The sequence below is a fragment of the Geotrypetes seraphini genome, chromosome 2, assembly GCF_902459505.1.
Source record: "Geotrypetes seraphini chromosome 2, aGeoSer1.1, whole genome shotgun sequence".
Taxonomy (NCBI): Eukaryota; Metazoa; Chordata; class Amphibia; order Gymnophiona; family Dermophiidae; genus Geotrypetes; species Geotrypetes seraphini.
Window position 1 is genome coordinate 103,468,087 of NC_047085.1, and position 16,678 is coordinate 103,484,764.

The 16,678-nt window shown below is 45.9% G+C and overlaps 1 protein-coding gene across 1 annotated transcript in view; it reads left to right on the forward strand.

Annotated features, from left to right (window-relative positions):
* ARFGEF1 (ADP ribosylation factor guanine nucleotide exchange factor 1) overlaps positions 1-16,678 on the forward strand; it is a 382,919-nt gene that overhangs the window by 73,811 nt on the left and 292,430 nt on the right. The window contains exon 6 of the mRNA XM_033933351.1: positions 10,797-11,073. Coding sequence (XP_033789242.1) covers positions 10,797-11,073 — 277 coding nt within the window. The remainder of the gene's footprint in view (positions 1-10,796; positions 11,074-16,678) is intronic.

The following is a 16,678-nucleotide window of genomic DNA, read 5'->3' on the forward strand; positions in this document are numbered from 1 at the left end:
ATGTCCATGTAAGGCCCCAAAGGTGCAATCAGAAATTGATAAGATGGGGAGACTCGGACTTGACATTGGGTAGCTGCATGTGGTTTCACGGCTTGCTAGCACTGCTGAAATGGCAGCTGGGAGTTTGCCTCAACAGACTGTGGGAGTGGTGGCTATCTTGGATACCTGCGGTCTCGATAGATCTACCTCTGTTCTTTCTACCGCGACTTTGAGTGCTTCCTGTTCTGGGTCCGACATTTCTACAGGGCAGTGATCTATTTTCCCCTGAATTTGTATTCTATTGTATCAGGCTTATCTGCTCAGGAAGTCCTAGACAGATTTTGCAGGGCCTTCTTGGGTTTCCAGGGAAGATCTGGGGAATTATAGACTAGTAAGCCTGACCTAGTAAGCCTGGCCAGGCAAAATAGTGGAAACAATTATAAAAAAATAAAATTATGGAACATGTAGACCAGGGGTGCCCACACTTTCTTGGCTTGCTTGCGAGCTACTTTAAAAATGACCAAGTCAAAATGATCTACCAACAATACAATTTAAAAAAAACACAAAGCACACTGTATGCAGAGAAAATGTTAATTATTATTTATATTCGGGGTTTTTTTCCCCAAAGAGGTCAAGGTAGATGACTTTAAAATATGCAATGTTACCTCAGTAACAACTATACAAAAATAGACAAATATACCCCCTTCCCTTTTACTAAACTGCGATAGCATTTTTTAGCACAGGGAGCTGTGCTGCTCCCGACGCTAAAAACTGCTATTGCAGTTTAGTAAAAGGGGGCCAAAGTGCAAAATATAGACAGCAGATATAAATTCAGATACATTTTGATTACTAAATTTAAAATAAAATCATTTTTCCTACCTTTGCTGTCTAGTGATTTCATGAGTCTCTGGTTGCACTTTCTTCTTCTGACTGTAAATCCAATATTTCTTTTTCTGCCTTTCTTTCTTTCTGCCTCCTGCAAGCTTCATCTCCTCCAGACCTCATTCCATTCCCCAACCAACATCTCTCTCTGTCCCTCCATGAGTCTTAACTTTTCTTCCTCTCTCCATGCCCCTCCCCTTTCTTTCTTTCTCTCTCTGCCCCCTTTCTTTCTTTCTCTCTCCCTGTCCCCTCCCCTTTCTTTCTTTTTATGTTTTATTTTTATTTTAACAAGTTTTATTGATTTTTCACAATGGCAAGTACACCAGATAGTCAAATCCTCACCCTAAAACATAAATAGTCATACTGGTACAGTGGTGCCTCGCATAACGGACGCCTCGCACAGCGAACGCTGCGCACAACGAACTTTATGTCGTGATTCGTACAACGGACTTCGTTTCACACAACGAAGTCGCCCGAGCTGCATCCTTCCGGGGTTCCTTCTCCTTACCTGCCCTGTCGCAGCACACAGCCGAACGGAAATCTTCCCGATGTCAGCGCTGACATCGGAGGGAGGGCTTAAGCAAAGCCCTCCCTTCCTCCGACGTCAGCGCTGACATCAGGAAGACTTCATCTCTCGAGGAACCTACAGTTAGAGCGAAACGGAGACGCTCCGTTGAGCGTTTAATCATAGCCGAGTGTTGATTGTATTTATCATCATATACAGTCATCAGTTGCCCTGGGCCCCGGATAAAAGCTAAGTACTAATAGCCAAATACTTTTTTGCTTTATAAGAATTGAGAAGTGTCTACGAGTAGGAAGAAGGCAATGGCGAACGAAAGAGGGGGGAGGGGGCGGTCCGCCTCGAAGAATGTGCACAGCTGGTCAGGTCCCCCGATCGACCGACAACAGGCCCGGCCGACAAACCTCCCTGCCCTGTAGCCGCGAATCTAAATTACCTCTTACAGCAGCTTCAATAATCCAGCTGCTGTAAGAAGGTAATTTAGATTCGCGGCTACAGGACAGGGAGATTTGTCCGACCGGGCCTGTTCTGTTGTTGGTCGGGTGCAAAAGCGCCACAAAGGTGGAGGCAGGGAGGGAGGAAAGGTGGAGTGGAGAAGAAAAGACGCTTAAGGGGGGAGAAGGCCCCTGAAAGCACATGTTGGAGCAGGGGATGAGAGGGAGGGAGAGAAGGGGAAATATTGGACAAGGGCAGAAGGGATGCTAAATCATAGGGTGACAGGCAGAGAGAACAACAGGAAAAAGAGTGGAAGCAATCTTGAACCCTGAGGGTGAGGGCAGAGAGAGGTGGTGAGATGATTGATCATGGGGAGAGGGACAAAAGGGAATAGAGATGGGATAGGAAGATAGTGGAAGTAAAAGGACAGGGAGATGTATGTTTTTAGATGTATCTAAATAAAAATAATAACAAAAAATTTATCTTTTTTATGTCATCTTAGCATATTTTATGCTGCAGAACGAATTATTTTTTTTTACATGTATTCCTATGGGAAAACGCGTTTCACATAACGAACGTTTCACATAACAAACTTGCTCCTGGAACCAATTAAGTTCGTTGTGTGAGGCACCACTGTACTCTTCAATATAAGGCAATACTATCCAACCCAAAATTTCACCCCCCCCCTCTTTCTTTTTCTTTCTCCCTATCCCCCCTTTTCTTTCTGTCTTTCTCCCTGCCTCCTTTCTTTTTTTTCTGTCTGTTTTTCTCTCTCCCTGCCCCCTCCCCCCCAAAGCCACTGCCGCAGATTTCTCCCTGCTTCTCTGAGGCCAGGTGCATACGAGCGCCGGGCCCACAACCTCCCCCCTACCTGCGAAATCAATTCTGACAACAGAGAGGAACTTCATCTCCGATGTCAGAATTGACATTGGGGTGGGGGGAAGGCTGTTTGCCCGGCGCTTATTCGTGCATGGCCTGAAATTGGGGGAGCAAGGAAAACAGAACAACACGAGTCTTATCACGGAGCCCGGGATTGACTTGCGTTGCCTTTGCGATCTACTGGTCGATCGCGATTGACTTTTTGGGCACCCCTGATGTAGACAAACATGATTTAATAGGACAGAATCAGCATGGGTTCAGCCGAGGGAGACCTTGCCTCACCAATTTCAGGCCAATTTGTTGACTACTTTGAAGATGTGAATAAGCATGTGGATAAAGGTGAGCCGGTTGATGTAATGTATCTAGATTAGAAACATAGAAACATAGAAAGGTGACGGCAGAAAAGGGCTATAGCCCATCAAGTCTGCCCACTCTACTGACCCGCCCTATCAAGTCTGAGTGTCTTACTAGGCCTCTGTAGGGATCCCACATAGATGTCCCATTTATTCTTAAAGTCAAGCACGCTGTTGGCCTTGGCCATCTGCTCCGGAAGCTTATTCCAGTGCCCTACCACTCTTTCTGTGAAGAAATACTTCCTAATGTCACCCCTAAATTTCCCTCCTCTGAGTTTGAGCGGATGCCCTCTTGTGGCCGAGGGTCCCCTGAGTAGAAAGATGTCATCTTCTACCTCGACACGACCCGTGATGTATTTAAACGTTTCAATCATGTCTCCCCTCTCCCTGCGTTCCTCCAGAATGTAGAGCTGCAGTTTGTTCAGTCTCTCCTCATATGAGAGACCCTTGAGCCCCGAAATATTCCTAGTGGCCATCCGCTGAACCGACTCGACTCTAAGCACATCTTTGCGGTAATGTGGCCTCCAGAACTGCACACAGTACTCCAGGTGTGGTCTTACCATGGTTCTGTACAGTGGCAATATGACCTCAGGTTTCCTGCTTACGAAACTTCTATTGATACATCCCATCATTTGTCTTGCCTTGGATGATGCTTTTTCCACCTGATTTGCAACCTTCATGTCTGCACTGATGATCACTCCCAAGTCTCGCTCAACTATCGTCCTGGTCAACGTTTCCCCATTTAAGGTGTAGGTTTTGCATGGATTCCTGCTACCGAGGTGCATGACCTTACATTTCTTGGCGTTGAAGCCCAGCTGCCATGTTGAGGACCAGTTCTCCAATGTAAGCAGGTCCTGCGTCATACAATCCTGCAAATCATTTTCCCTTACTATATTGCATATTTTGGCATCATCGGCGAATAATGTTACTTTACCCTGAAGCCCTCGTGTCAAGTCCCCTATGAATATGTTAAAAAGGAGTGGACCCAGGACTGAGCCCTGCGGGACTCTGCTGGTCACTTCCGATGTTTCAGAGAAGGTGCCATTCATTGACCACCACCCTTTGAAGTCTACCACTCAGCCAATCTTTGACCCAAGTAGTTAGCGTCTCACCTATCCCCATTGATTTCATCTTGCTTAAAAGCCTGCGGTGTGGGACACTGTCAAAAGCTTTACTAAAATCCAAGTATACTATGTCCAGAGACTCCCCGTAGTCCAGCTTCGTTGTTACCCAATCAAAGAAGCCGATGAGATTAGATTGACATGACCTACCCCTAGTGAATCCATGTTGATTGGGATCCCTCAGATTCCCATCCTCCAAGATCATGTCTAACTTGCGTTTAAGTAGTGTTTCCGTGAGTTTACACACTATCGATGTGAGACTCACCGGTCTGTAATTCGCAGCCTCTGCTCTGCAACCCTTTTTGTGCAGAGGAACGACGTTAGCTGTTTTCCAGTCTAGTGGGACTCTCCCCGTCCTTAGGGAAAGATTGAAGAACATGGCTAATGGCTCTGCCAGGACTCCGCACAGCTCTCTGAGCACTCTTGGGTGCACTTTGTCTGGTCCCATGGCTTTGTTCACCTTGAGCCTTGCCAGTTCGCTGTAAACGTCAGCCGGTGTGAACTCAAAGTTCTGAAATGGGTCTTCCACGCTTGAATTTGATACCAGCTGAGGTCCGTGTCCAGGTGCCTCGCAGGTAAAGACTGAGCAGAAGTATTCATTCAGTAGTTTGGCTTTGTCAGAGTCTGCTTCAGCGTAATTCCCATCCGGGGTTCTAAGGCGTACTATTCCGCTGGTGTTCTTTTTCCTATCATTAATATACCTGAAGAAGGATTTGTCCCCTTTTTTAATGTTCTTTGCTAGGATTTCTTCCATTTGTAGTTTGGCCTCCCTAACTGCTGTTTTGACCTCTGCAGACCTGGCCCTGTATTGACTGTTAGCTTCTCCTTTCCCCGTACGTTTGTATGAAAGAAATGCTCTTTTTTTCTCCTTGATGAGATACGAGATTTCATCCGTGAACCATTGAGGTTTCTTGTTTCTTTGTTGTTTATTTACCGATTTTATGTAACGGACAGTTGCCTCCTGTAGGATTATGAGAAAGCTTTTGATATAGTTCCTCATGAGAGGCTCCTGAGAAAATTAAAGAGTCGTGGGATAGATGGCAAAGTTCAGTTGTGGATTAGGAATTGGTTATTGGATAGAAAACAGAGGGTAGGGTTAAATGGTCATTTTTCTCAATGGAGAAGAGTAAACAGTGGAGTGCCGCAGGGATCTGTACTAGGACTGGTGCTATTTAACTTATTTATAAATGGTCTCGAAATTGGAATGACGAGAGGTGATTAAATTTGCAGATGACGCTAAACTGTTCAAAGTTGTTAACTCATGTAGATTGTGAAAAATTGCAGGCAGACCTTAGGAAATTGGAAGACTGGACATCCAAATGGCAGATGAAATTTAATGTGGACAAATGCAAAGTGATGCACATTGGGAAGAATAACCCAAATTACAGTTACCGAATGCGGGTTAGGCCCAAGAAAAGGATTTGGGTGTCATTGTAGACAATATGATGAAATCTTCCGCCCAATGTGCGGCGGTGGCCAAAAATGCAAACAGGATGCTCGGAATTATTAAAAAAGGGATGGTTAACAAGACTAAGAATGTTAGAATGCTCCCCCCCCCTTTTTTTTTTAACTTATAAACCACCCAACCGGAAGTTCCGGGTGGTTCACAGCAAGAGAACTGAGACATATCAGCGAAGACACAAAATACAGTAGAATTCAGTGGAATACAATACAGTGAAATACAATATGATGCAGTACAATGTAATATAATGTAAAATCATCGCATACATTTACCAAACAAATAGGTTTTTATTGATTTTCTGGTCTCCTTAGCTCAAGAAAGATATAGCAGCACTAGAAAAGGTTCAAAGAAGAGCGACCAAGATGATAAAGGGGATGGATCTCCTCTCGTATGAGGAAAGACTAAAGAGGTTAGGGATCTTCAGTTTGGAAAAGAGACGGCTGATGGGAGATATGATTGAAGTCTACAAAATCCTGATTGGAGTAGAATGGGTACAAATGGATTGATTTTTCACTTTTTTAAAAATTACAAAGAAATGTGGACACTCAATGAAGTTATAGGGAAATACTTTTAAAACCAATAAGAGGAAATATTTTTTCACTTAAGAGAATAGTTAAGCTCTGGAACGCATTGCCAGAGGTTGTGGTAAGAGCGGATAGTGTAGCTGATTTTAAGAAAGGTTTGGACAATTTCCTGGAGGAAAAGTCTATAATCTGTTATTGAAAAGTCTATAGCAGTGTTCTTCAACCTTTTGACACCTATGGACTGTCAGAAAGAAAATACTGTATATACTCAAATATAAGTCGATCCTACTATAACTTGAGACCCCCCTTTGACTCGAATATAAGTCGGACGGCTTAATATTCAAATACCTTGCCCTGTCAGTCTCTGCACCCAGCTCCCTTTCTGCCAGGCACTACACCCAGCACCCTTCCTTCCCTCCCTTGTCAGGCACTGCACCCAGCTCCCTTCCTGTTAGGTACTGCACCCAGGCCTCCCAGGCATTGCACCCAGACCACCCAGGCATTGCACCCAGGCTTCCCTTCCTCTCAGGCATTACACCCATTGCACCCTTCCTGTCAGGCATTGCACCCAGCCACCTTCCTCCCCTCCCTTCCCTGTCAGACTCTGCACCCAGCACCCTTCCTTCCCTCCCTCGTCAGACCCTGCACCCTCCCTTCCGGGCTCTGCCCCCTGCCTACCATAGCCTCATAACTCTACCGCTGATCCCCGGTCTATAGTGTGTTATTGAGAAAGACATGGGGGAAGCTCTGGATCTGTAACATGGAATGTTGCTACTCCTTAGGTTTTGGCCAAATACTAGGAACCTGGATTGGCCACCGTCAGAACAGACTACTGGGATTGATGGACCATTGGTCTGACCCAGTAAATCTATTCTTATATTCTTATGTTCTTATTTGGGTTTTTGCTAGGTATTTGTGACTTGGATTGAACATAAGAACATAAGAAGTTGCCTCCGCTGAGACAGACCAGAGGTCCATCTTGCCCAGCGGTCCGCTCCCGCGGCGGCCCATCAGGCTTATTGCCTGAAAAGTGGTCCCCGACTAATTTTATAACTTACCTCTAATCCTATCCCTATAACCTACCTCTACTCCTATCTGTACCCCTCAATCCCTTTGTCCTCCATGAAGAAGGAATACTAGGCAAAGATGGACCATTGTTCTGATCCAGTAAGGCTATTCTTATGTTCTTATGACTCTCTTCATGGTGTACTCAGCAAGCTCTACTTCCAGATACATGTCCCTTGTCTTCAGTATTGGATTATCTTTTACATCTGTCAGACTCAGGTCTAACGACTACTTCAGTTAGAGTGCACCTTAGTGCCAGCAGTGCCTTTCACATTCCTCTTCTCGATAAACATCTGGCTACACACCCATTGGTTTCTAAATTTATGAAGGGACTGATGCACACAAGATCTCAATCAAAACCCCTCCAATTTCTTAGGACTTCCGTGTTGTACTTTTTGCTCTCATGAAGCCACCGTTTGAGCCATTGGCTTCTTCATCTCTCAAATATCTCACGTGGAAAGTGGTCTTCTTGATTTACATCACTTCAGCTTGATGCATTGGTGAACTTCAAACTCTAGTTTCAGATCCACCTTGTACAACCTTCTACCATGACAGAGTGGTTCTTCGCACTCATCCCAAATTCCTACCAAAAATCATCTTGGAATTTCACCTCAACCAGTCTATGGTTCTGCCTGTCTTCTTTCCAAGACCACATTCTCATCCAGGTGAAGCTGCACTATAAACATTGGACTATAAATGTGCTTTGGCTTATTACTTGGATCACACAAAGCTTCATAGAACCTCTAATCTAATCTACCGTATTTTCGCGGATATAACGCGCGCGTTATACGTGATTTTACGTACCGCGCATACCCCTCGCGCGTTATATGCCTGAGCGCGGTATACAAAAGTTTTTAAACATAGTTCCCACCCCGCCCGACGCCCGATTCACCCCCCCAGCAGGACCGCTCGCACCCCCACCCCGAACGACCGCTCGCACGCGCTCCCACCCGCACCCGCATCCACGATCGGAGCAAGAGGGAGCCCAAGCCCTCTTGCCCGGCCGACTCCCCGACGTCCGATACATCCCCCCCCCCCCCGGCAGGACCACTCGCACCCTCACCCCGAAGGACCGCCGACTCCCCAACAATATCGGGCCAGGAGGGAGCCCAAACCCTCCTGGCCACGGCGACCCCCTAACCCCACCCCGCACTACATTACGGGCAGGAGGGATCCCAGGCCCTCCTGCCCTCGATGCAAACCCCCCTCCCTCCAACAACCGCCCCCCCCAAGAACCTCCGCCCGTCCCCCAGCCGACCCGCGACCCCCCTGGCCGACCCCCACGACACCCCCACCCGCCTTCCCCGTACCTTTGTGTAGTTGGGCCAGAAGGGAGCCCAAACCCTCCTGGCCACGGCGACCCCCTAACCCCACCCCGCACTACATTACGGGCAGGAGGGATCCCAGGCTCTCCTGCCCTCGACGCAAACCCCCCTCCCCCCCAGCCGACCCGCGACCCCCCTGGCCGACCCCCACGCCCCCCCCACCCCCCCTCCCCCGTACCTTTGGAAGTTGGCCGGACAGACGGGAGCCAAACCCGCCTGTCCGGCAGGCAGCCAACGAAGGAATGAGGCCGGATTGGCCCATCCGTCCTAAAGCTCCGCCTACTGGTGGGGCCTAAGGCGCGTGGGCCAATCAGAATAGGCCCTGGAGCCTTAGGTCCCACCTGGGGGCGCGGCCTGAGGCACATGGGCCAAACCCGACCATGTGTCTCAGGCCGCGCCCCCAGGTGGGACCTAAGGCTCCAGGGCCTATTCTGATTGGCCCACGCGCCTTAGGCCCCACCAGTAGGCGGAGCTTTAGGACGGATGGGCCAATCCGGCCTCATTCCTTCGTTGGCTGCCTGCCGGACAGGCGGGTTTGGCTCCCGTCTGTCCGGCCAACTTCCAAAGGTACGGGGAAGGGGGGTGGGGGGGTCGTGGGGGTCGGCCAGGGGGGTCGCGGGGCGGCTGGGGGGGAGGGGGGTTTGCGTCGAGGGCAGGAGGGCCTGGGATCCCTCCTGCCCGTAATGTAGTGCGGGGTGGGGTTAGGGGGTCGCCGTGGCCAGGAGGGTTTGGGCTCCCTTCTGGCCCAACTACACAAAGGTACGGGGAAGGCGGGTGGGGGTGTCGTGGGGGTCGGCCGGGGGGGTCGCGGGTCGGCTGGGGGACGGGCGGAGGTTCTTGGGGGGGGGGCGGTCGTTGGGGGGGGGGGGGTTGCGTCGAGGGCAGGAGGGCCTGGGATCCCTCCTGCCCGTAATGTAGTGCGGGGTGGGGTTAGGGGGTCGCCGTGGCCAGGAGGGTTTGGGCTCCCTCCTGGCCCGATATTGTTGGGGAGTCGGCGGTCCTTCGGGGTGAGGGTGCGAGTGGTCCTGCCGGGGGGGGGGATGTATCGGACGTCGGGGGGGGGGGGCATCAGGCTTTCAGGATGGGGACAGACCTTCAAGGGGGGACAGGACTTCAAGGGAGGACAGTGCACGGAAGTCAGGGGGGGGCGAACGGAGAGTCGGGACAGCGCACGGAAAGTCAGGGGCGGGCGAAAGGAGAGTCGGGCAGCATGCGCGTTATATGCCTGAGCGCGGTATAGAAAAGTTTTTGTACATATCATCGTGATTTCTGCGCGCTATACCCCTGTGCGCGTTTTACAATGGTGCGCGTTATATCCGCGAAAATACGGTAATCTAAACCTACTCAGCAATTCCTCTCATTTGAACAGACTCATAAGCCTGTATATTACCAAGAGAACCATTTCTACATGGTTAGCAGACTGCATCTCCTTCTGCTATGCTCATGCTGGACTATTGTTGGAAGGTCATGTCACATAACACAAGGTTAGAGCAATGGCAGCCTCAGTTGCTTTTCTCCGTTCCACTCCCATTGAGGACATCTGTAAGGCTGCCACCTGGTCTTCAGTACATACTTTCACATCCCATTACTGTCTGGAGACTCACTCCAGACAGAACAGTCGGTTTGGCCAAGCAATTCTACAAAATCTATTCTCTATGTAAGTGTCAACTTCCCTCCATTCTTTTGGAAGTAGCTGGGGAGTCCCATCTGTGAGAATATGCTGCCTGCTTATCCTGGGATAAAGCACGATTACTTACTTGTAACAGTTATTATCTAGTAACTGCAGGCAGATATTCTCACAACCCTCCCTCCTCCCCTTGTTGGCTTCTTAGCTTTTTTGTTGAATTGATGGTCCTGCGAACCAACGTCGGGCGGGAAGGCACTCGTGCATGTTTCGAGACTTCCGTAAATGTTGAAGTGATAATACCCTTTTGCACTGTCCATACCGAGCTCTGTGGATGATGTCGCCTATCTGTGAGAATATCTGCCTGCTGTCCCTGGATAACACCTGTTTACAGGTAAGTAACTGTGCTGTACTCATATATGAGAAGTGAAATACAGATTTGAATAAAAAGAAGTGAGACCCTTAAGTTTATTTTTAATTACTATCTTAAATTTTTTTAAGTGTATTAACAGGAGGGTAAAAATGGTGTCCTTGGCTGGCAGCTTTGGTATCCCAATGATCTTTATAGAAGCTTAATAAAATTTGATAGAATGTGTCACATATTGATTATATTCATTTTATTTCCAGCTTCAGGAAGCAAAGCAAATGGAAAAGGAAAGACATAGGCATATGCACCATTTGCAGCAATCTCCAGTAAGCCATCATGAGATTGAATCACCCCAGATGAGGCATCTTCCTGAGGAGACAATTGATCAGCTAATTCAAGAACATGAGAGGAATCTTGATCATCACAGAAATGGAATGGACAGGATCCTTCAAGAAGAAGAAGAACCAGAAAATGGGTTTGATGTTTCCAGTACAGAAAATGAACAGACAGAAGCTGATCAGGCTACATTGGCAGAAAGTAAATTTTAGTGTTATTTTTTGTCCAGTTGTGGTTTGGTGGTCTAACAGATTGGAGTAATAATGCATTTCTTTTATCGTCTTAGAAAAGCATGTTTTATATTTCACTGCTATTTGTGATTCTTAAATTCTCTTTAATATTTTTGAAATATAATCGGACTGAAGAATATCTCTTCCAGTATTAGTATTACAAAAATGAAAATATTTTGAACCTACTAGGTTTGTCTAGGTAGTGCATAATTGTAAATTTGAATATGTTTTTGTTGTTTAGTAAACTAAATTATCCTTGGACAAACAGACAACATATTCTCACATGTGGGGTGACATCATCCACGGAGCCTGGTATGGACAGTACAAAAGTGCACTATCACTTTAAGATTCTGAAGCTTCCAGACTGCTTGCACCATGCATGCGCAGCTGCCTTCCCACCCGACGATGGCTTGCGGTTCCTCAGTTTTTTGTTCTCCATGGAGCGAAGAAGTTTGGTTAGACTTTGACTGAGTTGCCTTCCCCTTGAATGCTTTTTTATCGCTCTTTTTGACCTTTGGTCTAAATTTTCTTTTCTCTTGTGCTCCTTTCTAGTATACTTTAAAAAAAAAAAAAATTCTATTTTTCCTTTTCTTTTCCTTAATGGCCTTTGTGTTCTGTCAAAAATTGACTCCTTCGACTTTGCCGCGCAAATGTTTCCATTCATGTCAAAGCCAATGAGTGGTTTTAAAAAGTGTTCCCGGTGCCAATGGCTTATCTCGGTCAGTGATCCCCATAACTGGTGCATTCAGTATCTGGGCCTGGACCACCTGGTGGATGCTTGTATTTGTTGCTTTACCTTTCAGAAACACTCCCCTCAAGTCTCGACAGCTTCAACAATAGAAGCTTGTTGGACCGGTGGTGGCTTCTGGAGATTTACCAATGCCATTGGTACTGAAAAAGGTACCGGCATTTTCCTTTCCATCAGCATCAAGCACCATTCCTGTATCGGTTAGACTGGCTAAGAAACTTTCCACTACTCCATCGGCGTCGCAGGCATTTTTGGCATTGAGTGCCTCGGTGCATGCTGAACGCCGACACCAACTATCTCCCTCAGTGCAAGCGGTGTTTCCTACAGGGAGAGCATCCTCATTGAGGTCACTTACCACTCATCGACCTGCAGCACCGATGGTACCAGCTGTTGAACTACGGTACTGGTGCCAGTTATTTCATAAGAGCTGCGGGAGTTTTTTCTGAAGGAGATAAGGGACCTTCTTTGGCTGCATGCGTCACGTCACTCCCTCGGTACCGGCCCAGTCTGAGCAAAGTATACAGCAGTCTAAAGGTAGCAACTCTGCTTCTGCATCGAAGGACATCGATGCCTGATACCGATGCTTCTCCATCTAAAAGCAGGAAAATGTCAAAACTAACCAGTCCCCCTTCGCCTAGGCACTGGCATGGGACCGTTTCTCCTCGGTGTAGGTCGACGCATCAATCTACTCATTCTCATTCTCATCATCGTTCTACCTCCTCCTCGTCTTCAGACTGATACTGACATCATTGGAGGAGTCATTCTCGCCATTCAAGTCATCGAACACCACTCTTCACTGACTCCGGAGCAGCATTGGAGTGTTGAATGGGAGGATACTGATCTTTCTTCTCATAATACAGATACTGACGTGGAGTCTACACTATCTGCACCAGAGTCATATGGAATTCCATCAGACCCGTCTTCTCCTCCACCAAGACGTAGCTTTCCGCCAGAGGGTCTCATTTACAAAGTACATCAGATAGCTTGGCAGAGACTTATCAGTTAAGCTTGAATCTGATGTAGGGCCTAGAGTGGAGTTACTAGAGGCTCTGGACTTTGATGAACCTCCAAAAGAGCTCTTTAAGTTACTCTTGCATACACTCCTCAAGGAAGCTCTTTTTAAGAACTGTTAGGTTTCTCTTTCCATTCCATCTGCTCCTAGAAAAATTGACTTACTTTACAGAATTCAATCTTGGTAAAGTGTTTGCCCATTCTTCTTGTCAGAACAGCTCAGGCTCAGATTGGGGATCATGCGTGCACTGCAGTCTTCAAATCTTGCCGCAGGATTCTATTGGATTCAGGTTTGGGCTTTGACTGGACTATCTGAGGGTATTCATTTTCTTTTTTTCTTTTTGTTTTATGTCTACCAGCTTTCAAGTCACACTTCCGTGGTAGACTAGAACAGGGTTTCTTCCTAGATCTGCATGCAGTTTGTATAAATAAATGTTCAAAAAGTATGTCTGGATCAATATAAGATTTTAATAACTTGTGATAAGTTCAAAAAGGACACCTCAGCCCCACCACTCCACCGCATGTAATATTTTCTATAGCGGGAAGCAAATTGTGGTGCTTCATCATTGGCTGTCACTTTTTGTTTTTGCACTGTTGTTTTTTGTAACAAAGAACAACAGTGCAAAAACAAAAAGTGACAGCCAATGATGAAGCACCACAATTTGCTTCCCGCTATAGAAAATATTACATGCGGTGGAGTGGTGGGGCTGAGGTGTCCTTTTTGAACTTATCACAAGTTATTAAAATCTTATGTTGACCCAGACATACTTTTTGAACATTTATTGATAGTGCTTTTGGACTGGATAAAACATTTACTTAAACCACATTGCCATTGTTTAAGTGCAGTTTGTATAAGACAGCTTTCCTCTTGATCTTCCCAGGCCTTCCTGTCATCTCTGATATAAAGCATCCATACATCATAAGGTTGCTACTACTATGCTTTACTGTAGTCATGGTGTTAACCAAAGCAATTTTATGCTGGTGATATCACTTATCATTGAGGTGCAAAAGTTCCACTTTATCACCAGATGGCAAAACCACCTTTCACATGCATGCAGTGTTCCACTAAGTGTTTATTTGCAAATGCTGCAAAACATCATATGGCTTTTCTCCAGGAGAGGTCATGGACAATGGGCCTCAAAGTGACAGACTTGGTTGAGTGGAAGGTGACAAAGGGTAGTAGTTAATGGAGATCACTCTGAGGAAAAAGATGTTACCAGTGGTGTGCCTCAAGGTTTGGTTCTTGGGCCTGTCTGGTAAGATTTGCCCGTTTGTGGATAATACCAAAATCTCCAACAGAGAAACATAACATAACATAAATTTATTATATACCGCAGTAACCTCTTAGTTCAGCGCAGTTAGCAACAATCAAGCGACTGTACAAGCACAGTGTATTATAATCACGTTCAGAAGAGTAGACATGGTGGTGTGGATAACACGAGGAAGGTACCTAGAGAAGATTAAGGAATAGTATGGAAATTTGACAGTTAAGATTTAAAGCCAAGAAATGCAAGGCCATGCATCTGGACTTCAAAATCCCAAGGGAACGGTACAGTTATAGGAGGTGAAGAACTGTTTGTGCATAAAAGAGGAGTATGACTTGGGTGTGATGGTATATGATCTTAAGGTAGCCAAACAGATTGAAAAGGCGATGGCAAAAGCTAGAAGGATGCTTTGCTTCAAAGGGAAAGGAATGGCCAGTAGGAAAAAGTTGATATTGATACCCCTATATAAGACTCTGGTGAGACCTCATTTAGAATAGTGTGTACAATTCTGAAGACAGCACCTTCAAAAAGATATAAACAGGATTGAGTCAGTCCAGAGGAAGGCTACAAAAATGGTTGGTGGTGTTACATAGTATACGCATATGGGGTGCAGACTCCCAAAGAATCAAATATGTTATACCATGAAGGAAAAGCGGATAGAGGGGTGAGATACGATAGAGATCATTTTAAATACTTACATGGCATAAATACTCATGAGGTGAATCTTCTTTCAATTCAAAGGAAACCTCCAAGAGTGAGAGGTCATGGGATGATGTTAAGAGGTGATAGGCTCAGGGAGTAATCTATGCAAATGCTTTTTTTAGAGAAAGGGTGGTAGATGTGTGGAATAGTCCTTCCAGTAGAGGTGGTGGAGACAAAAGATTGAGTCCTGAATGTCAAGAAAGTGTAGGTCAACGGCACCTGAAAGTCCTCTTAGGGAGAGGAGGAGATAGTGGATTCTGCAGCATGTAGCCAGAACTGGATGTGCTATTTGGCCTTTATCTCTGACTCTCACATGTTTGCTAATATAATTGCTGAACGTTCAACATGATTTCCATAGCCAGAGATATCTTTTAATATTATGAAACAAACATGTGGGATCTCTTAGGGGAGAGGAGGAGATAGCGGATGATTACATTACATTACATTACATTAGTGATTTCTATTCCGCTTATACCTTGCGGTTCAAAGCGGATTACATAAGAAGAAGCTGGACATTTCCAGGAGGGTACATGACATTTAGGGTAAGACATAGTTACAGAATGAGTATAGACTTGGTAACATTGGATGAGAGCAGTTATATTACATTACATATCGAATCTTTTTCCAGGCGTTGGTAGGAAGAATTAGGTAGAATAAATCGGTAGGAAGAATTAGGTTTTTTTTTTTTATTTATTTTTTTATTATTTTTTATTTTTTGGTCGGTTGAGGATATGGTGTCAGGTAGTGGGTAACCTGGTCGGTGTATGTGGAAGAGGAGATTAGGTGTTTTGAATATGCTTTTTGAAAAGTAGCGTTTTGAGTTCTTTGCGGAATGCTTTGAAGTCAGATGTTGAGGTTAACAATCTGGTTATGGAGGGTTCGAGTTTTGCTGCATGCGTTGCTATGAGGTTATCGTAAAGCTTTGTACGATGAGTGCCGTTGAGTGGTGGGTATGAGAATGGTGTCAGTGTTCTTCTTATTCTGGGTGGAAGGTTTCGGTGTAGGCGATCGATTAGATAGGCAGGTGCTGTTCCGTAGAGTACTTTGAAGATTAGACAGTATAGTTTGAATTGGATTCTGGCTCTGATCGGTAGCCAGTGTGAGTCTAGGTAGGCGTTAGTTATGTGGTCATATTTTCCGAGGGAATAGATTAGTCTGAGAGCCGTGTTCTGAATGGTCTGTAGTTTTTTGATCATTTTTGTAGGACATGGTAGATATAGGATATTGCAGTAGTCCACAAGTCCAAGTACCAGGGATTGAACAATGATCCTGTAGTGTTCTTTGTCGAAGAATTTCCTTATTTTTCGTAAGTTGCGCATTGTGAAGAATGCTTTTTGGGTAGTTTTGTTGATTTGAGTCTGCATAGTGCAGCATCTATCTATCAGCACTCCCAGGATTTTGAGGGAGGTTTGGATTGGGTATTTGGTAGTTTTGATTTCCAGGTCTGTTATGGATGGGATTTTGTCCGTTTCAAGCATTAAGAATTTGGTTTTGTCCGAGTTTAGTTTTAATTTGTGGTTTGTCATCCATTTTTCTACTTCGTCCAGTATTGTTTCCAAGTGTCCAGTAGCGGAGTTGTCTTGGGTTTCGAAGGGGAGGAGGATAGTTATGTCGTCTGCGTAACTGAAGGATGTTACATTTAGGTTGTCTAGAGTGGTACCAAGTGAAGAGATGTAGAGGTTGAATAGAATGGGTGAAAGTGGAGAGCCCTGAGGGACTCCACATGGATTAGACCATGTGTTGGATTTCTTATCGTTTATCTTAACTCTGTAAGTTCTTGTTTTAAGGTATCCTTGGAACCAGTTGTATACCACCCCTGAGATCCCTATTGCATCAAGTATCTGGAGTAG